The 25,368-nt window shown below is 36.9% G+C and overlaps 1 protein-coding gene and 1 non-coding gene across 3 annotated transcripts in view; both read left to right on the forward strand.

Moving 5' to 3' along the window:
• Positions 1 to 25,368, forward strand: part of GALNT7 (polypeptide N-acetylgalactosaminyltransferase 7) — a 141,163-nt gene that overhangs the window by 92,617 nt on the left and 23,178 nt on the right. For both annotated transcript variants that reach the window (XM_063077058.1, XM_063077057.1), the window contains exons 3-4: positions 20,945 to 21,111; positions 25,211 to 25,341. In XM_063077058.1, the coding sequence (XP_062933128.1) occupies positions 20,945 to 21,111; positions 25,211 to 25,341 (298 nt within the window). The remainder of the gene's footprint in view (positions 1 to 20,944; positions 21,112 to 25,210; positions 25,342 to 25,368) is intronic.
• LOC134362245 (U6 spliceosomal RNA) lies at positions 8,146 to 8,247 on the forward strand. The gene has a single exon (XR_010021527.1). It is a non-coding gene; the product is annotated as a U6 spliceosomal RNA (small nuclear RNA).

Consider the following 25,368-nt stretch of genomic DNA (forward strand, 5'->3'; position numbering starts at 1 on the left):
CTGTCCTAATGTAGAGAGTTCTCTGAGCACACAGTAGGATCAGGTGGGGTATTGCTCCCCCAGGCTCCCTAGTCTCAATTTCCTTATCTGAAGGAGTTGTCATAATTTTTAACTTGTTTTATCCACAGAATCCCCTGAATTCTTTCTTCAAATGACTTCCTAGGCAACTCTGTACTTTTGTTCTTGGCACCTTCTTTATCCCTGGGTCTTCAAACCAGTTTGGAAACCTCGGGCCTACATGTCTTCCAAGATCTCTCCCATTTTAAAATTATTTTCTTTGTTTTCTACATTCTCCCCTGGGTTTTCCACTATGTTTCTCTACATTCAAAAGCTGAATAGGACCAGCCAGCAAGCAGCTGGTGTGCAGCTGTTACCACTTGAGCTTAGAAGAGTACTTTTTGTTTGGGTACTGCCTCTTCCTGCATCCTGGAAGGGCTGAGGGGCCTGGCAGCCGCTGGGCCACTGCCAGGTATAACAGCCCTTTTTGGAAAGCAACAATAGATGTGACATCTATTAACTTGGCTATGCAGTATCCATGCAGAGGCAGGCTCTGCTTTGATTCCAGCACTTTAGCAATTTGTACCGTATGGCAAATCTTACACTTGGTGTCTAGCCACTCAACACTCCAACCTGGCAGAGATCATCATACTGGTAGCCAGGGTACCAGGATCACCCTTCTGTGGTTTCCTCAGAAGCTAGCAGGGGGAACAAGGATGGATTAGCTAGAAGACAATCAGCCATTTTATAGTACCAAGCTCAACCCTGCTAACGTTTCCAGGATATAATGCTGTTATAAGAATGTCTCCTGTTAACTTTTTATGTTCCAGCTCAGGGCTGGAGAATACCCATTTTGCCATATAGACCATGAAGTGAAAGTCCACTTTCTCCCTTTCCAGAGGCAGTTAGTTGGTGAATATTTGTCATTTTCTTTTCCCATATATCTTTATACATGCATGGTTTTCAGAATGTAAAAACTTATTCTGTGTTCTAAAAGTTTATCACTCCCCTACACTTCCTTAAGCTGTAACCTTACCAGCCTTCTTTATGTTATATCAGGCTTGTGACGTGGATAGCGTCCTGCCTAGCTCATGGTAAGCAGCAAGTACATGCTAGCTGTTTATAGTTGTAGTGATGGTGGCATAAGCACTGATCTCTCTCTCTCTCTTTCTCCTTCTCTTGCAATCTGGATTGCCTTGGATTCCTTCCACATTCCTATTCTTAATTTTCACCTTTTCCATCTCCTTGCTCTGAGTCCAGATCTTTGCTTTCACCTCACTCCTCAAATGGCCCAGATATACTGATCAGAACGGATGGGAGCCCAATACATAAGATCGACTTTCCAAGTCCTGTGGTCGCTTTTAAAGGGAATGGCTCGGGCACTTCAAGAACTTGCTTATAATATACTAAATATGTCACAGACTCATAGAATTTTAGAGCTGAAAGGGGCCTTGGTACTATTCTCTCATATTGTGGTAAAAGGATCTCAAGTCCAAACGGCAAGTGACCATCCAAGATTAAATAGTTGCCAGGAGTGAACCCAAATCTTCCAGGACCTTTCACCATCCAGATAAAAGATCAGGAAAGTCTGTTTATCAGAGCATCAGTTTTAAATGTAGTATTTGTGTTACATTCATGAAACATTTTTCTAGTAATAAAAATGTTTACTTAGGAGCTAAAGATGTTATCAATCTCAAAGTGACTCTCTCTTTAAATGTGGCCCTGTAAAATCCCAACTATAAGTAGAAAGGCCTATGCTTAAATCTGAGTTGGAAGAAGTCATACTAAGAGAGTGGGAAAGCACCTTGGTATGGTGCAACAGCAGAGGATCAGCGCTGAGGGAAGAGGAAAATTTTACCATTGTACCATGCCTGTCACTTTGATTATCCTTCAGCCTGGCCCCTAAAATTCATACCCAAATACTAGGGAGACACTATGAAAAAGCTTTTCATTAAAATGTCCGTAAAACTCTGGGATGGCAAATTTCTACACTTAAGGGTATGTTGAAGCTTATGAGCAGATCACCAGCCAGCAGGTTCTGCAGCGATAGGAAACCATGGCCTTGGCACAGACTGGCAAGCATCTTCAGTAGTGGCCTTGCCTTAGAATAGGCACAGCAGGGGTACCAGCTTCACAAGAGCACAGACCGCTTTGCAGTAGCGTACCACCCAGTTAGCCTAAGCTCGAGGAAAATGCAGTGTGCTATGTGATTCCTGAGACTGCTGAGTTTGTGAGTACATGAGGTAAACCTTAGGGAATCCCATACAGAGTTGAAGAGTTATAAGCATGAGAACTAGCATTTAGGGAGCTTTTATTTCCTCTAGTGGCAAATGTGGTTAATCATACTAAGCTCATAAATTTATTGTACATAACAGATATGATAAATAGCATAAAAAACTTAACACACAGTAGTTAACGTGAGTCTCATTGGTTGGAGGTCACAGTGGTTGGAGGTCACCTTTTTCACCTTGTGTAGCATGGAAAAACCTACTGAAGCCCATTCTTCTACATAGGTCTCTCATCATGCTAGTGTGTGGTATTCAGCCTTTATTTATTTTTATTTTTATTTTTTTACTGTAAACACTCATTTTTACTTTGAGCTTCTTGGAAGTCAAGGTATAAGGGAAATAGCATAGGTGGGTAACTTTTAAAAAGTTTAATAGAAATTACGCTTTTTCCGTGTAAGTAACCCACCACCACCATCACTATTTTATTTTATTTTTAATTTATTTTTTGAATTGAAACATAATTGATAATACATATTTATGGGGTACAGAGTTGACTATACTGTTTTTTTCTTTATTTTTACACTAAATTCTGGAAAGGTAATATGGTGTGAATTTTTCCATAGCAGAGATTGTAAAAATTATAAACACTTGCTTTATGAAGTAAGTACTGGTAAATACCTTTTATTTAATATAGAATATAGATTTTAGTGCTACTATGTATTGGACATGCAACATTTTTTAAAAAGGGTGATAAGGTGATTAGGGAGAACACATTTAGTACATGAAATCAGCAGGTGCTCATCTATAAGGTATTATTACGAATGAGTAAATTATCATTAAATGCAACTTGTAATGGTTAATTTTATGTGTCAACTTAGCTAGGCTATGGTGCCCAGTTGTTTAGTCAAACACCAGTGTAGAGGTAGCCCTGAAGGTGTTTTTTTAGATGTTACTAACATTTAAAACAATATCCTTTTGAGTAAAGGTTAGCATTTAAGTCAATAGATTTTGAGTAAAGCAGATTATTCTCCATAATATGGGAGGGCCTCATCCAATCAGTTGAAGGCCTTAAGAGAAAAGACTGAAAATTTTCCCAAAGAAGGAGGAATTCTTCTCAACACTGCAACATAGAAATTGTGCTTCATTTTCCAGTCTGCTGCCTTGCAGAATTCAGACTCAAAAGTACATCATTGATTCTTACCTGAATTTCACATCAACTCTTTCCTGAACTTTCAGTCTGCCAGTCTGCCCTACAAATAGACTTGCCAGCACCCACAGTTGAGTAAGCTGATTCCTTAAAATCTGTCTCCTTTCTTCTCTCTTATATGTATATATGTACTATATAACATATATATATTATATACACATGTATGTATGTATATATGATACAGATGTTACATATGTGTCTATATATGTATATATGATACAGATGTATCATATGTATATATGTTAGAGACAGAGATAGAGATCGTATTGGTTCTGCTTCTCTGGAGAACCGTAACTGATCTACAAGCTAATATTACCTGTATCAAGGCATACAGCCTTATGTTTAGAGTGAATTACCCTCATCGTTGTCTTTCATTCTGCCATCCTACTACTTATATGGGGGAGGAGAAAAGAAAGTGTGAAAACACAAAGAAGTCCTTAACAACAACATAAGATAAAGAAATACTTGCTTGTAAGTACTGGGTGATTGAATCCATAATTTGCATCAAGAGAAGAGAAGAAAAATACATCATGTCTGTAGGGTTTAGTATTTAAACACTCCATGATAATGGACACTTTTGTCATTTCTGAAAATATAAATCTGTTTTTCAGTTTAATCCTATAATTTTTGTAACTCTAGGCATCTAGCCTAGACTGTCATCTAAGCAAGAGACCACATTTTCCTTTAAAGGTTAGGTTTTTTCTCTGTGCCTGGCTCATGGTTACTACTGCTGCTAACTGGTGAACTCTCTCTCTCTCTCTCTTTCTCTCTCTTTCTCTCTCTCTTCTCTCTCTTTCTCTCTCTTTCTCTCTCTCTCTCTCTCTCTCCCCTCTCTCCTCTCTCTCCCCTGTCTCCCCTGTCTTTCTCTTTCTCTCTTTCTCTCACTTGCTGACTGTTCTTTTGACAGCTTCCTGCAGTTTTCAGGGCACATTTTTATACAAGGCATCCCTGAATACTTTACAGAATGTTCCTGACTTACACTGACATTTTTAATGACTCCGTTGACTAAAGTCCTATTCTCTGGCATAATAATAGTTTTCAAAGCAAACATTTAATTTTGATTGGGAGTATATGATTCAGTCTCTATCTCTTACATCTTGCAGTTTATTTGGGCAGCCAGAAACACCTGCTGATAGAATGAAAATTCATCTACCTATCATGCTTCCCTTTTATAGTGGGTAGTCCAAAAGAGTGACAAACTTTATAGTTGACCTTTTATAACTGTCCTCATTGGTGAAATGTAGTTTCTGTACATCTGCATTTTCATATACATTCAGTTCTCCTGGTTCTCTATGGTTATGTTCTATAAAGTTACAGTGAGCACTGTATTACAAATACTGAACAATTCTTCTTAGAGCAAATACAAGATTAGGTTCGTGCAAGCCTTTGGTCACAACGTTTTCATCAACTGATCAATACATAACCTTATTTTATGTGTGCTTCTGTATAAAGACACTTTATTTTATTATGTTGTTGATTGATGAACTTTGAACTCGGGGCCAACAGCACTGACTATAACTAATGCCTGAACAAAGCTTGTCTAACACAGATTTTCTTTGTAAGGCACAGCATAACCTTCTCATGTGTAAGAATGCTAGAAAGCACTTTGGCACTACATTTGGGGGTCATTTTAAACAGCAAAATCACCAACCAAAAGCATAAACATGAGAAAAGTGGGGCACTAAATAGGCGACAAACAGGACTTGTTTTCTGAGAGAAGAAACAAGAAACAGAGAGTCATCTTGTGCATGCTTATTGGGTGACTCCAATTGCTATTCACATTTGTGGACATGGAATCTACAAATAATTAGGAACCAGTGTATTTTTGTATATTTGAGTATGGAGTTCAGGTTAATCACATATGTATTTAGTTTATAGTTAATGGGTAAAATGTCCAGTACTCCATTATAGCAAACTCAAATCTCCTTAACACTGAAAATGGTAATTCTAGTAGAATGAATATTTTTTTACCTGTTAATTTGTGCTGAAAATAAAATCTGATAATGGCTTTTAGAAATGTCAAGAGCAATGAAGCATTGATTATTAAGTTTTTTCATTCAAGGAACAGAAATGAACTGGCTTGGTTATTATATGTACCCCCATAATTCATCTTTCTTTTCTTCTTCCCACTCCCTCATCCCCACTTTATCCCCCACTTCCTTTTACAGATGTCTTATTGCTAAATGGGCTTGGGAAGGAAGTTGGGATCATGTCAAGATGAGCTCAACAGAGGCTGTTGCAGTCAGTGGCATGAGCAATGGAACACAGGAGGTTTTCTGCAGTGTTTGGAATATTTATTAGATCTAGTACTGAAATAGTCTCTGTTGATTAGCAGACCTCATCTGAATTTCAGAAGTACTGATGACCATGTAAATGTGATGGTATCATATTCTCTGGCCCCAAGTTCATCACCTTTCCTAACTGGTTAGATGCTGTATTGCATCTGTTTAAATAACTTCCTGGTAACTGGCCTCAACTTGTATTGGGAATACTTATTAATTTTAAATTTTATCTCCCCTCCTCCTCAAGAGCAGTAATTTAAGTTCTTTCCAACTAGCACCTAAACAGTAGAACATTGCACCTGTTTTTTACTCCAATCTTGGTCTCAAAGAAACATACAATGAAGTTTGATAGATCATGGCCATGAAGTCCAATTGTAATAATGCAGGAAAAGAAATGAATGGTTTTTGAAGATCAAAAGTTGTAGGCATGATGCTAGAGGGTTTCACATTCTCCAGGGATCCAGTAAAAGCAGAGACACTTCACCCCCTTCTGATCATGGGGAAGTTGTTTACAAAAGTCCTGTGAAGAAGCAGCAAGATGATACAAATGTGTGTGTGTTTCTAGAAGCTGAAAATATAAAATGCTAATAAAATGTACTTTAAGTATAGCCACTAGTTTTAGCAATTCTGTAGAAGTATAGAGCAACTATTATTGGGAATATGTAAGGATATAGATTATTTTTTTTTATTGACATGTAATTGATTATACATGTTTGTGGGGTACAGAGTTGAATATCAACACCTGTGTACAATGTGTGGTGATCAAATCAGGATAATTAGCATATTCATCATTACAAAGCATAAGCATTCTTTGTTTCCATTAATTAATTTCTTGCCAACCCCCTTCCCTTTCCCCTTTCCCACCTCTAGTAACTGCAGTTCTCTTCTCTCCTTTTGAAAGTTCAACCTATTGTGATTGTGGTCTTTTCATTTGTTTGTTTGTTTTATTTTTTTAGCTCCCACTTAGGAGTGAGGACATGCAGTATTTCTCTTTCTGGACCTGGCTCATTTCATTTAACATAATTTTCTTCAAGTTCATCCGTATAGCTGTGAATGGTAGAATTTCATTCCTTTTATGGCAGAGTAGTATTCCATTGTGTAGATATACATTTTCCTTATCCAGTCATCTGTCAGTGAACATTTAGGTTGATTCCGTATCTTGGTTATTGTAAATAGAGCTGTGATGAACATGGGAGTGCAGGTATCCCTTTGATGTGATGATTGCCATTCCTTTGGATACATATCCAGTAGTGGGATTGATGGATCATATGGTAGTTCTATCTGTAGTTGTTTGAGAAACCTCCATACTGTTTTCCATAATGGCTGCACCAGTTTACCATGTGTATTAGTCAGGGTTCTCCAGAAAGACAGAATCAATAGGATACATTATAAGTATATGAGAGGGGATTTATTAGGGGAATTGGCTCACGGGATTGTGAAGAGAAGTCCCACAATAGATGGTCTGCAAACTGGATGCCAGTAGCGTGGCTCAGTACAAGTACGAAGTCCTCAAAACCAGGGAAGCTGATGGTATCCTCGGTGTAAGCCCTGCAACCCAAAAGCTGAAGAGTCTTGAGCTCTGATTTCCGTGGACAGGAGAGAATAGTGTATCCCAGCTCCAGTCGACAGAGATAGAGATTTGCCTTTTTTTTCCATTTTTTTCCTCTCTCTGGGCCCCCAGTGGATTGGATGGTTCCCGCCCATATTGAGGATGGATCTTTCCCACCCAGTTCATTCAGGCTGTCATGGTAATCTCTGCTGGAAACAGCCTCACGGACACACCTAAAAAGATAGCTTTATCAGGTTTCTCAGCATTTCTTAGTCAAGTTGACACCTAGAATTAACCTTCACGTAGTCCCACCAAGGGATATGTATTTCTTCGTGAAGAAATCTTTGAAATTAAGATGGGAATAATTTGGAGGTAATACAGGGCAAATCTTATTTTCCTTTAGACTGTCAATAACCCTTATAATTGCCTTTGCTCCCCAGAATAAAGATTTACCACATTGATATCAGCTTCAGAAAATGAGACATTAGGTATCCAAGGGATTCAGTCAAATTGCTCCTGTGAGGTCTTGAGTTTTGAAGTTTGAAAAAAAAAATGCCTTTTTTGTGTGTGACAGGTGTTTTGAGGAACAAAATTTTAGGGGGAAAAAACTGATGTTCTGCATTCTAATATCTTAGGTAATGAGGAAGCTGCAAAAACATCCTTCTTTCTTTTCTGAAAGCTTTAATATAAAAGAACACCAGGGGAGGTCAGTGCTGTGGTACTAACCTCAGGCAGTCTTACACTACCACAAGCAAGCTGTCAGGAGACGGCATGATATACCAGAGAAGCACTTGGACAGCAGAGGCACTGAGAAGTCTGTTAATTGCATTTAAATAAACACAGTTCTTTAGATGACCTCGAAGTGACGTCTACTTACAGCCATTTCATTTCGGCAGCACATATACTAAAATTGGAATGATACAGAGATTAGCATGGCCCCTGTGCGAGGATGACATGCAAATTCGTGAAGTGTTTCATATTTTTTAAAAACATGTTTTTTGAAAGTCAAATTATTTTACTCTCAAGAAACATAATTGAATCCATCTCAATTGCTTCAGATTGTCTAGGATTTCTAAGGCTTTTGATAGATTTTTCCATTAAAAAATATTATTTTTCCACCACATGCAATACTTTCTTTCTAAAATGGTGATAATTAAATATCTTTGCTCTGTAGTATTTACAACATTATACTGGAACTCAGAAGAGTTGGCTTTCCTATTTGGATTTATAAATCACCAAAAGTTGGCAACTGGCCCTCGTAAAAGATTTCTTCCAACAGAGCTTTTATATCTCTGTTTGTTTTCCTTTTCCACTTAAGCACGTTTATCTTTGCTTCCAGCTGCTCCAGCCTCCGAGAAACAGTAGTCTTGGCAGCTGTGTTCTGTGTAGGCTCCTGCCCTATCTGTACGACAGCTATCTGGAAGGGCTGCATCATTAGATGGAATTAAATGGAAATAACCTTCTTCCACCGTAAGAAGGGTGGAAAAAATGGGTATAAATGAAGTAACAGAAGTACCTTAAGAATAATTTGCAAATCTTTCAGATATCCTACTATTGAATCAAAATGAGAATGGATATGAACAGTAATGTTTTTTAAAATGTTCCCTTGCTTCTTAGAATAGGTGTACTCGAGCAAAGCCATCTACAAGGTGAATACCAAAGTTTGGTCTAATTCGGTTAGTAAGGTGGCTCTCTCATTCTGGGGAAAGACTTATTAAGTAAATAGTTTTATGAGAAAAGAGATGTCAGGATAGATATCTTGGCCCAGGGGTTTGCTGATTATGAAGCTGCCAGAGTAATGTTCTGTTTGTAACTGCCCTAAGTACTAATTTTATTTTTAAATGTTTTGGGAAAAGGTAAGAAGTATACAAGGGTACTTTGAGAAGTTCATGGAAAAGATTCATATTATCTCAATTGTACCTTTCCATGAACTTTTGAAGTACCCTCATATATGTTTATTAGAAGATTGAAAAGACATAAGTAAAAATCACCTGTAATCCTAACACCCACGTAGTATTTTTTTTAAAAGATGAGGTCAGATGGTACATATTGTTTCATAAAATGCATTTTTTTTACATTTTTTACACATTTTGATGTATCTTTAAATGTTTTTCCCACAACACTGTTTTGCTAGCTGTATGGTAGGTGTTTCACTGCATGAAGGAACAGTTTATTTCACCAGTCCTTTATTTTGAGACATTTGAGTTGTTTCTAGTTTCTCACCATTATAAACAATGCTGTAATGTAGCTTGTGGCTCAATCTTTGTATTCTTTATTGATTATTTCAATAGGACAAATTCCCAGTGGAATCACTAGATTAGAGGATTAATAACTGTTTCCTTTTACTTGGTAGTATTTTTTCAATTCTGGTATCTCTTCTCTGCTGTCTGCCATATCCCTGTTCCACACTGCTTTCACCTCAGACAGAATATTTTTGTTTTGCCCTTTTCCTTTACTTTTTAGTTATTTTTATGAGGCAATTATGTTTTAGCTGACATCTAAGACGGCGGCGGGCAGACAGGATGAACACCCAGAATGGCTGCGGAGAGTGTCAGGTCCCTAGAACAGCACGTTGTCCGAGAATCACAAAAAACCCCCTTCTTCCTCACCACCACATCCTCTTCCTGCGGGCGTGAATTTCTCCATCTATAGAAAAATCCCAACTCAGCTTAAACCCCGCTCGCTTCCCTCCCCTTCCTTCTTAGCCAATAGGAACAGTCTAGCTCAGCCTAACTGGATATAAAAGGCCCACCCCGACTCTCGCTGCTGCTGCTCCCACTTCCGAGAGGGCAGCCCGCTTGTTCATTTTGCCTGCCTAATGCACTTTGGTTGAGTCCCTGTCTCCTGGTGTGTTTTATTTTTGCGCTCAGGCCGGGGTTTTTTCCTTCCAATTTTATTTTTTACCAACAGTGTTTTCCTGTGTATCTTATAGGCTTATCTATAGACCTATTAGAAATCCAGGGACTCAGGGGAGGATGCAGCAAACTTATACTATTTCGAGATGACAGTCGACTCTACCTCACTTGTAGTGTTCACATGTGTTAAATCCTTGGGTTCCCTGCCAGATTTTGAATGAACTAAAATGTTTCCCAAAATTTTGATTTGAGATTTCCTGGCATCTACTTTCTTCAGGGTGGGAATTAACATACCCTCTCAGTTTTCTCCTTATAATCCAATCCTGTCTTTGAGCCATAAACCTTTTGGTAACTAGTTTTATCTTGCTCTTGGTGACTCATTAGCCTCACAAGGATTTGATTTTCTGGAAAATTACAATGAAGCAAAGATGTAAGAGAGAAATAGAGATAACTCAAATAGTGCCAGAAAAGAGGTAGACTACTTTAATGTTTTTTTGAAGTAGTATTACCAAATTTTCTCCTCTACAATATTTATTAAATATTTCATATGTTATCAATTATATTACATGCTAAATGAACTTCATGGCTTCTGTATTAGTCAGGGTTCTCCAGAGAGACAGAATCAATAGGATATGTTATAATTACGTGAGAGGGGTTTATTAGGGGAATTAGCTCACATGATTATGAAGAAAAGTCCTGTAATAGGCCGTCCATAAACTGGATGCCGGTAGCGTGGCTCAGTCCAAGTCCAAAGGCCTCAAAACCAGGAAAGCTGATGGTGTCCTTGGTGTAAGTTCTGAAACCCAAAAGCTGGAGAGTCTCAAGCTCTGATGTCCACGGACAGGAGAGAAGAGTGTATTCCAGCTCCAGCAGATCGAGAGCTTCACCTCTTTCCTCTGTCTTTTGTTCTCTCCAGACCCCCAGCGGATTGGATGGTTCCCACCCAATCCACTCAGACTCTCATACTAATCTTGGCTGGAAACACCCTCATGGACACACCTAAAAAGATGGCTTTACCAGGTCTCTCAGCATTCCTTCATCTAATCAAGTTGACACCTAGAATTAACCTTCACAGCTTCCTAATACCTATAACAAGATAAATTACTAAACATAGTTAATATATTCTTATTAGCTCCAGAAATGGCCTTTTCTGTGAATTAGTAAATGCTAACTGTTGCACATTATGTATTCTTTTCCATATCTGTAATCAGAGGTTTTTTTTATATGTATATAGTTGAGAGATTCTTCAAAAATGATCTAGTATATCTCTTCGTTTTGCCGTAGGGACGTTAGTATCACTCAGTGTTTAAGACTTCCATAAGTAAATATTATATGTCCTATCTTAATAACTCCTGTGATATCTAACAATTCTCGGTAGGGAAATTATTTACTAACTGCAACCCAAAGTTACCACGCTACTACTTTAAGCTTATACCTCTTCTTCAGTCATTAACAGTATTGAAATTTGCTTTAGGAAATGCAAGTCCTCCATATGGTTGATGTGATTTTTGTACTCTAATTAGAGTACATTGAGAAGGCATGTAATCACTCACTGGGTGATGAAATGTTGGAATAGAAAATGACTCAATAAACATTTTAAGGAATGTTTGCAAAGTGTGATTTTCAAATCTGTGTTGAGCTTAAATTCCCAACTTGTTCTCTGCACAACTGTTTTTACTGACTTGCACTTTGGTATAATGCCATTGGTCTACATTGAAGCTGTCATGAAAACAGCCCAATGAGACTCATTACTGAATTTACCATAAGGAGGTCCCCTGTTTAAAAAAAAAAAAAAAAAATCCCATCTGGTCTTCACACCAGGAATATTGTACTTCTGAACAACTAGCTTGTTAAACACAAACCTGACCAGGTTTTCCCGCTAGAAAATTCAAGCCAAATTGTGGCCCACCCACAAAAAGGATCTGGAAGGGAAGTGCACCCAAGGCCACCATGTTGCACTACTCAGAATGGTGCCATTCACAGTATATTCTTTGTGAATGGTGCCCCAGAATTGTGCATGCAGGACCCCTTGGCCCTCCGGTATGGGCTTTTAAAACCACATTCTTAATTCTTCTTTTTTTCTCATTCCTTATCCATTTTTTCCCTGCTATTTTTAATTTTTGTAATATTGTTTCATTCTGTGTCTCTATAAGCTGCTTGATGTCCTTTGTGGAATAAGGTGCAGCATAAATTAATAACTAAGTCAAAGATGCAAACCTTTGCACATGCTGTTAGCAGCTTTACGTCTATGCATGGTACCCAATGTTGATCCTTGCTCTTGTTAGTGGTGGGGGTTTCAGCTCGGATATATTGGTGTTTGATAAGCTGGTACTTCTAAAAAATCAGAATATAGTATGTAAGCTCATATTTGAAAAGAGAATCTAATATAGCTATAAACATATGGCTCACACTGTGATGTATTCTTTTTTCCGTTCCCAGGGACTTTTGAAGAAATGTACAAGAACATATGTCCAGTCCTAGGACTCCCTGCCAGATTTTTTTCCTAAATCGCGGTTTGAGATTTCAGATCATTAACTGAACACATCTGTTGAGTATATTTTTCTTTTTGAAAAAGGAAAATTTGAAGACAGCTACCCAAAAGTCATAGTTGAGCATTCTTAGTTTTCCCTAACATACTTTAGTGTCTTCAACCCTGAAAATCAGGCAGAAATTGTCCAATCTGTGTGTTGTCATTTTGTTAGTGGCCATGTATTCCCTGGGTATTGGGTGAAAATGAGGAATTCATTTCCCTGTTTTTGTCTTTTTTTTTTTAGCATGTATTTATAATTCTTAATAAATCTATACTTTAGGAGAAAGAACCTTAAAGTTAGAGTCAAAGTACTCATTTTTAAATCTTGTCTCTGTCACTCACAGTGTAACTTTGAGCAAATCACATAACCTAACAGAGCCTCAGTTTCCTTATGTATGAAATTAGTAATAATGGTGCCTGCCCTCCACCTCACAGAGTTACTGTGAAACTCAAATGAGATAATATGTGTAAAAGTGCTTTGGAAAATATAACAGCTATTAGAACTACCTTTCCCCAGTATGAGGTAAGATGAGATCACAGTGACTAATAGCAAAACACCATTTATTTGGCTCAAATACTATCTGCTTTGCAAGAATTTGAGTTCCCTCAAAATCTTCACTAGTTCTGAGAGTCAGCTGGGGATGCTGAACACATGCTTGGGAATGAATCCTCCTGGATTCCTTATGGGCGCTTGTGTTCCTTTTCAGTGGTTCACTATGGTGGTCTTTCCAGTGCTGCTCATGCCACTAATGTCCTCACCACAGAAACATACAGTCATCCCCATGTAACCACTCCTGACACGTGTCAGCTGTGACATTCTCTCCTACATCTTCTCTTATAGTATCTCCAAGTGGAGAACGTACCCTTTTCACCTGGCTGGGCTCCTTAAGACACTGTGTGAGGAGGCGCATCAGTGGGATGGCTGAGATGGAGGTGTTCTCTAAAGCTGTGCTTGAAGGTTTCTGCCCCCACGCACCTTATTTAACGTTGCTGCAGAGACTGCAAGCTGAGTGGTCTGATGATGATGTAACCTTTAGGAAGCTACTGGTTGTTTTGGAACAGTAATTCTAACCATATTGTGTTTGAGGACCACTGGCAACTGAGCTCCGGATGGGGACTGAGGGGAAAGGAAACGTGACATCATGGTTAATGACTGGACAGCTGTATCCCACTGACTATGGAAGTGCCAGGAAACTGACTACCTCAGAGAAGGTTAGAGAAAACAGAAATAAGTACAAATAAAAGCTTTTCAGAGAGCTCTGGATTAGAAGAGGCCCCAAGTGGACTGGGCAGTTAATGGTGCTGCTCTTTGTTATATAAGCTACTAAAACAATGGGTTTTACTAGTTCTTTTTGTAGCTTTCCAGCTTTAGGATTTAGCCATGGTGAGCTGGAGAGTTTCTGGTCCTAGTTATGCTGCTCTGCTAAAAGGGATCCCCTTTTCTCCAACCCATTGATTATGTGGACATGAAATAAACCTGTGCATCTCAACTCTGCCATAGAAAATGAAATCTGTCCCAGGGAAGTTTAGATGCAGCAACTTGGTTGGAACTGGGGGAACTTATCTTAAAACTTTGCACACATGGCAAACACATGTGTTTTATTTAGATTGAGTGATTGGAAGAGATGGACCTGATTATGGGCCTGATGACCTAAAGCTACCCATTGGCCCTACCTTCCTACTTGCTCTGGTTTCTTGCCTTCCAAAGATGACACCATACAGCACGCTCTAAAGCAAGGATTGTAGTTAACAGCCATACTTTCTTAATTACCTAGTTTCATCTTGAGAGCTGATATACTTGAAAACTTTTGCAGGTCCAACCATTAATTCTGTGTTCATTGATTTTGACATTCAACCCCAAATATGGCAGAAGCTAAAGACTTATTATTCTCCTTTTCATTCAGATTTAATTTATTAATGAGAAAAATGGGAGGTGTTCTATGATATAGTCCCACATTGAAAAAAGAAGTATCCCAGAAAATTTTTAGAAATCACATCAACAAATATGCATTAAATATTGACATAATACATGAAAATGCTGTTCTAAGAGCAAAACTTCTGATGATTGGCTTTGCTGAGATTTTCATCTTGCAAATGGTAAAGAAGAAGGAGTCCTGTTATTACAGACTTAATTTTGGCCTTCAGTGCAGGACCGATTAATAACAACATTAGGGAAAAGTAACTAGGTCATCTTAGAGTTTCTAATAGCCAAGGAAAGGAATACAAGTTATTCCAGGAATCAAGGTAGAGTTTGAGAAAATGATTAAATAAAAAACAAACTAAACTCGATTTTATTGTTTCTAGTCAAAAGAAAGAGTATATTACCAAAAAGGGAATCATCTACCTGGGGGTTAGAATGATTTTTGGCTCCCAAGAAGGGAGCCCAAGAAAAGATGTGATCTAGCTGTCCACAGGAGGTGGTGCCTGAGTCAGCCAGTCTGAATTTAGTCGGTTTGGCAAACGCTGTTGTGGAAGAGGATGCATGGTGCTTTCAGAACTGTAAGGAACCAGCCATTGAAACAGATTCATTCCGTGCTCACCAAGCAACCTTCTGATTGTAACCAGAATTTGCAGGCAGAGTTTCTAGTAATGATTGGGTTATATGAAAATTTGTGTTTTTTCTCATTTCAAATTAATATTTTATATTATCAGTTTCCTGTTCGGTTAGCATATGTAATTAATTCTCTTAAGCTTAATCAGTTTTGTACATTTGTAAAAATTATTTTTAGCACCTACCAAGTAGTATCTGGTGAGGCTGTCTCTAGCTCATCTTTCCGTAACTTCAACAATGACCACAGAGGGAGATTGCCAATAATTTCAAACTTTAAGCGTAGATAGATAGATTGATTAAAATTTAGTGAAAAGCTGTAAATTTAGTTTTATGAAGACATATACATAATGAACTAAAATTTACAAAAATGTCAAGAGTGGCATGTTAGACATGGATTATTTGCCCAGAAACAAATCAATTTATCTAGCTTTAGCTTAAGCTTCTTAAAAAAAAAAAAAAAAAAAAAAAAAAAAGAGAGAGGGACGTGGTGAGCTACTAATTGAAAGTATATAGGAGTATTTCATAGAACCCATGGTCAGGAAGTACACATGATGGTCACAGGAGACTCAGAACCAGGAACTGAAGAGTTGAGAACCAAAGTCACATGCTCTTATCTCTGAGAGTTCATGGACTCTCATTTCCACTTCTCTCTTTCTCTGCTTCTCCATGAAAATAATTGCTCAGCCCTTGCCTTATAATGCAAGAGCCTAATAGAAACCAACTAGAATCTTGGAAACCCAAAGTCCAGGGAGAAGGACTTTGGCCCAGTTCAGACAAGTGTTCATTGTTAGTCCATTCTACTGGCCCAGGAATGACATCGTGTGATCTCTTCTACTCAGGAACTGCTATGTAAGGAGATTCTTAGGGAAGGGGACCTCAGCAGGGCTAGGTGATGGGGCAGCTTTCAGAAAAGCAGGAGACACTTCACATGTGCATCTCAAGTGGTGTCTGCAAAGATAACCAAAAAACATATATATACTTAATAGATATAGTTATATATATATTATATATTTATATAAAAATGCATTTTATATATTTATATGTATAAATATATATTTTTAAATATTAAGTAATTTTTAAAAAATTCTGTTGGAGTAAAATAATGAAAAAGCAAAGAGTATGCAGATTATTAGGGCATATTATATGATTTTAGCATGAGAAAAAACAGACACATGCAATACATTTTTGTTTTCTTCCTAGCTCTCTGCAGGAGTGATTTCCATATTGAACGTTCTATAACCAACATCTTAAGAGTGCGTGAGATTTGTTGAGGCCTTTAAAGCCTCTTACAGCACCAGATATTGAGGAACTTGCCAGATGAGTTTGAGAGAAAATGCTGTTAGTAATCCAAAGAGAAGGGGGAGAGAGATTTTAGGAAACTGGGTGAGAAAATATCATCTGCATTTACCATAGGGAACAGAGAAAGTTTGGTTCTGGAAACTTTACACTGATGCACAGTAAGATCCTAGGGGAAATCACTTACACATATTTAAAATGTAGCTGTGACTAGGAGCCAGCATGAGTCTATGAAAGAGTTTAGACCACACTCATACTGTCTCCAAAAGAAGACATGAGCCTCCTAGTGGACCAGAAGACTGGGATACCTAATTTATCTTGATTTAGTGGGATATTTGAGTAAAGTCTTCAGGTTCCTGGGGACAAGATAAAGAAATGTAGTTTTAATGATAGTGCAATTAGATGAAATTGATGAATGGAGTGATATCAACCTCTCAGGGATAACACATAACTTTAAAACACAATATTTGATCTTCTCATGTTTGTCCATATAAATAGTAGATGAAGAGATAGGAAACACACTAATTTTCAACATGGAAAACTGGGAGGGATGGTTATATACAACAAATGACAAAATCATCAAAGAGAACAGAACCTGCTGGAGCATACACATAGACCAATAATATAAAATGCATTAAGTGCAAACATAATATTTTATGTTGAGTTCAACTGTGAAAATACAGAATGGGAAACATTGGACTTAGTAATTTGGGGAGAAAAGTTCTAGGGATTTGTCAGCTAGCAATATGATATGGTTGCAAAAAATGTCGTGCTGATGTAATTTTAGACTGTGCTTCCAAAGGAATTATATTCAGATTGAGGATTGTAGTGTTGTCCCCTTGTGTTGGTTAGTCCACATCTGAATTATTATAGCAGTCTTTTCTGGGAAATACAGTGATAAAATGGAGCATATCCAGAGAGTGGTGATACTGAAGTTTAATCTGTAAATTTCTTTTCATTCTTAGGTTCTTTATTTTATACTTTAAGGATAAAATCTGCCATAGAATATTCTAGAGAATATTCTAGAGAATATTCTTTGTATCATTCCAACCAAAATGCACAGAAACTGAACACTTCAGTAAAATCCACTCCCCCCAGTCTGTTTAATTCAAGCAATTGGGTTTTAACAGTGATAATTTTCCTTTCATTGAAAATATTTATTGATTTTTTTAATGCTAAATTAAATTTATATTCTACATTACTTATTTATTCAGGCATTGGGTGTCAGCACTGTTTCATGTACATTGTTAGCACTTATCACTTTCTTTTATCATGGGAATGAGCAAATGTGCTCAAGGGTGTATATTACTGAAAGAAGCAATTCAGAAGATGGAGGCAGGAAAGGCTCTCAATAAAAGTGGATAAGTTAAAAATCACGGTTTCCCAAAGTGAGATTTTGTTTCCTATGCCTGAAGAGTCTTGCCTATTAGATTTGACTGATTGCAAAATTAAAGGGAGAGAATCCAAAATGATTGTTTTTATTGAGACTCAGTGAATGATCTAGAAGTAAAGGACAACTTTTAAAAGGGGCGAGATGAGTAACTTCCACACACAAATACACAAGTGCATGCACACATGTCACTGTAGATTAGGGATAGCACATTTGGATTGCAGGGACTTGCTGCCTTAAAATATTAAGTTTTTTATAGTCCGTTGAATTAGATATTATTTATTGATAAAGTCTAAATACAAGGCTTTATATTAAACTACAGATGTTAAAAACATAGCTGATACAGAGAGAAAGGAAGTAAATTATGTGTTGGCATTTCATTTTTAATTTTGAAATCTAAGTTTTAGAAAAGTGACTATGGAAATTCGTTATTCTCATGTTTTCTTCTGATACTAAGCACCTGGCCCATATAGCTACCATGAAAATATTCTGTAAAATTACTCTAGGAATAACTCTGTAGCTTTAATTATTGTAAGCCTATAATTTGAATGTGAATATTTACGATCAGAGCAGTTCTGTGATATAGCTAAATCACCACTGTCCTTGATGTTAGAGGATTTAAAAACTCTGTTGGAAAATGAGATACTGGAGAGCAGAAATGAGTCAAAAATATACAAGACCCATCTATTGAAACGTGGCATTCTTGTTTCAGTTGACCTTCCTATTTATTAGAAATTATGACAAATTTAACACCAGTGAAGAGAGAGAAATGATGCAAAATAGGGTACCGTTTTGCATCATCAATACCATGGGCGCTTCTTTTATTATTAAGTATTAATATCAAGACTTCATCGATTATAAGCACTACTTCTGTGTGTTCTTCCCATGGCTTAATCCCACAACAGCAAACCAGAAAAGCTGCCAAAGAGCTAAACTGTTTCGAGAACCTGCATTCAAGCTGATGGTGGCAAATGAAAGCTTATAATTAAATGAAGTTCAGACTCCTTCTCTGGGCTGTTCCTGTGCCCCAAAGGGTCTCTTTGCTTCTCTTCCTTTCCTCTCTAGCATCCGAGTGACAAGGGTCTTGCATCTTTCAGGGATGGGTAGTTCTGCCTTGCTTAACCTTTATCTCCGTTGCCTCCTGGCTCTGAGTGAGGTGTACCCTGTCTCTCCAGGTGTATTGACCTCTTTTCATCTTCTGCTGAAGGAACCCCTGCTGCAGTAACTTTGGTCAGTTCTGCTGCCCTTGGGAACAGTGGTCTCTTTTACACCTGCCCCACTTTGGGTACTCATCTCCACTTTGGTTCTCCCTGGTACTATGGATCCTCTGAACCCCACTTGTCTATGACCATCCAACCCACAGATTCATTGCACGTCATCTTACTCCTTACCAAGGTAACCTCTGGTGGCTCTTAACTCTTTGCTGTACCTTTCATGTTCCCCACTGAAAGCATGTGGAAATTTCTGGACTCTGGCTCCATCCTAGAGCCAAGGGAGACTGCAAAGAGGTGAGAAGAATTGTCTCTAGCTCTCACTTCCTAAATACAATTCCACACTGTTTCTACTCTGTGCTGTAGCCATGCAATATTAGGTGGTCTCCTCCTCAAGTTCAGAAGTGGAGGCTGGGCACAAGCCCCTTTCTTCGTCTGCTTTTGTTAGAAATGTTCTATCATTTTATTCCCTCTAAGTTTTCCACCTCTCCCTACTAGAAGAGCTCTACTTCCCTTTTCTGTGGAAAGGAAATGTTCCTTCCTCCACAGAATATGGAGCCATATGGACTTACTTGTTCTCAAGGGTATCTCAAAACAGGGTGGACATTACTGAAGAAGAAAATACACCAAGAGGCCTTTCAAAAATATTATCCCCAAAGCTATTCAGTAAATAATTATGGAGCAGCTACTGTGTGTTGGATGCTGAGAATATGGTGGCAAGCAAAATAGATGAGATTACTGTCCTGAACTTATGGTCTTAAGCATTTTGTAGGAGAGATTTCTATGCATGGGCATAAAGATACACGCATAAGGATGATTATTGTAACATCTGTAGAATCAACTGTAATGTCCATCAATAAGGAAATGATTAGACTACAAAACAGCCATGCTATGGAGTATTATATAATATTTAAAAAGAATTAGATAAGCCTGTACATGCTCACAAGGAAGAAGTGAATCTATACATATTCATCTGGGGAATTATTATCCCTACTCATGTTGTATATACATGCAGACATATGTCTGTATGAGTGTTAAAAAATCTTTTAAAAAAGTACACAGCCAACTATTAACAGTGATTTCCTCTAGGACATGAGATTTGACATAATTGCAGAAAGGTAGAAAGGGAGCTTTCACCTTTATTTTATGAACTTCTATATTGTTTGAATTTTGTACAATAAGCTGTGTGTTACTTTTTTAATTTTTAAGTCAAAGAATATAAGAAAAGTAAGAAAAATGTACACCAAGAGTTGTTAATGGCATAAAATCCAATTTACATTTTTAGAATTATCATTTCTGAACTGTACATAGGCAAGAGGAGATGGCTTTTTGACTTTACAGTGATACAAAAAAAATCCCGATTTCAACTCACAGTACTGCAAATTTTGGAATTTTGATTTTTTTTTCCGGGCTAGTGACATGCAGTACATGAAATATTCAACACTTTATTGTAAAATAGGCTTTGTGTTAGGTGTTTTTGCCCAATTGTAGGCTAATGTAAGTGTTCTGAGCATGTTTAAGGTAGGCTAGGCTAAACTATAATGTATAGTAGGTTAGGAGTGTTAAATCTGTTTTCAACTCACAATATTTTCAACTCAGGAGGTGCTTATCAGGTCATAAATCCATTGTAAGTTGAGGAGCCTCGGTAGTTTCATGTACGAATAACTTTATCTCATAGCAGTTTCTCCTATCTTTTATTTCTGTTAACATATAAAAGGCTGATTTCATTTTCTTACCTTGGTTAAGTCAATAATGTTTAATCAAATCAAAAAATATAATCAGAGTAAGTTTGGAGCCAAGGATCAGAAATTACCTCTAAATAAATATAATGAAATTTTCTTCTTGCAGATGTAAGTATTGGCATTATGATGAAAACCTGCTTACTTCGAGTGTTGTCATTGTCTTCCATAATGAAGGATGGTCAACCCTCATGAGAACAGTCCACAGTGTAATTAAAAGGACTCCAAGGAAGTATTTAGCAGAAATTGTGTTAATTGATGATTTCAGTAATAAAGGTAATGGCTATAGAATTAACATTTTGTGTATAAAATAATTATGAGTATGTGCCAAAATGTGATTTCAAAATAGTCTTTAAAAATTAGTAGTTAGCATCTTGTGATAACATCTATTATCAACACATTGACACTGTGCCAAGCATTGTACTCGTATTTGAATTACTTTGTTTAATCCTGAAAATAATCCTTACAATAGATATTATCTTCACATGAGGCTCAGAGATGTTAAGGAGCTTGCCATTGGTCACAGAGGTGGTAATTAGCAGCTAGGTCCAAACTCACAGGCTCGTAAGTCTGTGTCTTCAACTACTATCTTGTACTGTACCAATTCTTTGGGGCTTAGATTTTGCAAAAATTTAGCCATAGAGGTAATTTATTGAAAAAATGCAATTGCATGTATATTGTGATGCCACCTGCAAGTCCGTTCATAGTTTTCAAACTGAAATCCATGTACATATTTTATAGCCTGTATCTTGCATTTGAATGATGATACAAATATCGAATTTGACCAGAAATCACGGACTACTTTTATGTATAATAGAAACCATTTTCTAAAGCTTATTTTGTTTTGTATTTGAGGAGGATATTGAATAAAAGGAAATTTTTAAAAATTCCTTTTAAGAAAGCAGCTATTATAGCATTTAGGGAGGCATTGGTTAGTCTTGGTGCACCTTGGCAAGAGAGTGATTAAGTAGTGTTTTCCACATGAATGGGTTTTTAAAGTTAAGTTTACATTTTTCTTTTTACATACATTATTGTATGTTGAATATATCTTCTTAATGACATAAATATGAAAAGATAGATAATACCGTAACTCAGATCCTAAGAAAGCATGTTAAATAAAAATGTAATTGTGCTGCTGGAACCCAGATCTGGATATTTTTTATTCCTCTTTGCTTGTCACAAAACTGAATTGAAACTTTTGAAAATTGACCAAAGAGCCCAGACTATTCAATAATGACAGGATGTTTGCTTTTCAGCAAATAAATTTGGCAGAAAATTTCTGTGTACAAGTAGTGATACCATTGAATATAATGTTAGAAGTGAAGATAGAACATGGGTAGCATGAAAATATCTTTCAAAATAGCTTTATAAAAGCTCCCTATAAGACTTAATTTAGAACTCTTGCAATCTGGATGAACCTTTGCTATTTTTGCAAGGACATGACTAGAATCTTGATCTTGTACACATATGTTAGCATGGAGAAGAAATAGAAATATGGCTTATTTCCTTTTCCCTTCATGTTTTGTGCAGCTGATCACTTTTTTCAACTAATCATTTTTAATTACACTATGGAATGTATAGCTTTAAAATTTTTAGCCATATCAAATGCATTTAGCTTAGACATTTATTTGGGTTGTAATTTTTTTTTATGGTGGGAATATTTTCATTAAAAATACTATTTCTGTCTCGACAAATATTTGAAAATATGTTTTAAAGTGATACTGTTGATACCCATAATAATTTAGATTTACAAAAATCTAAATCTATAAATAACCTTGAGAAATTTGCTGTCTGTAATTGTACTGATTTTAAGAACCCCTATATTATTAATGCAAGTAAAAGTTTAGCATATCCTAAAAAAAAAAAAAAAAAAGTGAAGATATGCCAAAAGGTGTTCGCCGTCCTAAAATAACTGCTTGGTCCAAGAAAGGGAGAACAGAATTTTGGACTTAAGCTTTTTGCATATTTTACTTTCATTTTTTTGTGTGATCGGTGCTTCTATTGTTACAAATTCTGATATTGGAGGCTGGAAAGTCCATGGTCCAGGGGGCACATCTAGTGAGGGCCTTCTTTTGGGTGGGAACTCTCTACAGGGTCCTATGGCAACAGGGTGTCTACATGACAAGAATAGTCTGAGCAAGAGGAAATCTTCTCATTATTTTTATTTATATTTATTTATTTATTTTGGCAGCTGGCCTGTACAGGGATCCAAACCCTTCACCTTAGTGTTATAATACCATGCTCTAACCAATTGAGCTAACCAGCCAGCCCTGGGCTACCCTTGAACAGAAGTACGGGAGATCTTTTAATCTGTTTTCCTGATTTCAAAATAACCTTAAAATCTGTCATTCCTATCCTCAGTAAAATTATATAGTGTTTGGTTAATCTAACTTGAGTGAAAATTTGGTTTATACTTTCCTCAATATATTCAGAAAGTAAAACTTTGAAGTTTTAATTTTTCTTTTAAAGACAAATACTTTGCTAATATAAAACCTCACAAAGGAGCTAACTACTCATAATATTGCTTGGGTTTGTGGACGTTATAGTATCCTCTCTAAACAAGGATTGGAGCCTTTAAATAGAGCAAACTCTTCCACATGTGTACGTCAGTCAGCTGAGGCTAAGTTGGGATCTAGTAAAAGGTAACCTTGCACTCTTAGTGGCTTGCAGCAACGAAGGGTTATCTCTCGCTTACACTGCACGTTCCCCACGGGTCAGCCCTGGCTCTGCTTCCCATCTTCTTCACTGAAGACGCAGGCTCTCAGAGCAGCCTCGGCTCCAACAGCACTTGTGTAGGAGCAGAGGGAAAGGAGAGACACACAAGTGGCCTCTTAACACTTCTGCTCACAGGCGACCCACGTCATTTCTGCCCACATGTATTGGCCACAGAAGATCGTGTGGCTTTACCTGACATCAGTGGGTTGGGGAAGAACCATCTTTACCCAGGAAGGGGCAGTGAATATTTTGAACCCTAATACAGGCTACCTTAGTATAAGATCCCAGAGAAGCCAGAAGTCATTGGATTTGCCATTTCTCCTTTACGGCCATCTTAACCAAGAATCTAAATTTGAAGAACAGGCCATCAATTTACTTCTGTCTGTAAAAATTTATTATTTAAGATGTGTATAAGTTACATATTCAAAAAGGCAACTAACAGAATTCAGAAATACTTTTTAAAAAATAAGTTAGGACCATACTGGGCTTTTAAAAAAAAAGCTGTTTTTAAAATAACTTGAAGGGAAAATTACTCAGGTTTTCTGAGAAAAAAATATAATTAAGCACAAGAATTTTATTCATAATACTCATTAAACTGGGTGCCAAAATAGAAAGAGGGAAAAAGTTTTTTCTCAATTCTGAATACCCATGTGTGGGTGTCTTGCTAATAATAAGTTCTCTAAAATGAGTAAAATATTAAGTGTATAGTCTGAGGTGCCTATTTAACCACTAGCTCATCTATAAATACAGCAATTTGTTTGTGTTTTGTATGCATGGGCCAAATTTTTAAGTAATTTTAAAATAATTTTTATGTCCACAAGAAGCATCTTTAAAGGATCCAGGAGCTTGTTCTGGCTATGGTAAGCCAAGTTCATAGTGATACAAACAAAAGCTGTTTCTTACAATGGGAAGCCAAGATGGAAAATATGTTAAATGTGTCAAGCTTTTATAACACAAAATGGCCTCTACTAAATAATAAACGTATGTGTGTGTATGTGTATATGTGTACCTATGTGTATATATATACTAATTATGTTATAATCTAATATAATTATACGTACACTCTTTAATGCTTAAGATACAGAGAAAATGGGGTATTTTGATTGTTATTTGCTAACTTGGTGGGAACCATATTCATCACACTGAATCATATTCAACACTGATTGTGGTTGGGGAAAGATGGCCCAGAAACAAATGTCAAATTTCTGTACCTTGTGTGGATTCTGGTAAACTTGCATAACATTATTAACAGGCAGTGCATTTTCAGAAATCCCAAACCATTGCTTCTGGCAACAGCAAACAGAATCTTATGCCTGAAAGCTTTTAGATTTGAAATAACATGTGAACTTTGGGAAAAAAAGTTTTAATGTGTCTTAAAACCTCAATTGTCAAGTGGCATAATCATCATTTATTTAATGTTTAGAGGGATGCTTGAAAATTTTCAGACTGACCAGTCCCTGTAGGCATATTAGCTCAAAATTTAACATAAATAATACACTTCACCTTCCTTCTTAATAGATTAAACATTCCATCTTGTCCATTTAAAATTATTGACTGCACAATGCACCTATCTCCTATCCTTGTTTCTTGAGAAAAACAATAATTGGTTTACATACATATGTCTAATTTATAATTTTTGATTGAATTTTTTTATTCATAGAACACTTAAAAGAAAAACTGGATGACTATATTAAGCTGTGGAATGGCCTAGTGAAGCTATTTCGAAATGAGAGAAGAGAAGGTTTAATTCAAGCACGAAGTATTGGTGCTCAGAAAGCAAAACTTGGACAGGTAAGTTGCATTTGGTATCTATAATAT

This window comes from Cynocephalus volans, chromosome 13, assembly GCF_027409185.1.
Source record: "Cynocephalus volans isolate mCynVol1 chromosome 13, mCynVol1.pri, whole genome shotgun sequence".
Lineage (NCBI taxonomy): Eukaryota > Metazoa > Chordata > Mammalia > Dermoptera > Cynocephalidae > Cynocephalus > Cynocephalus volans.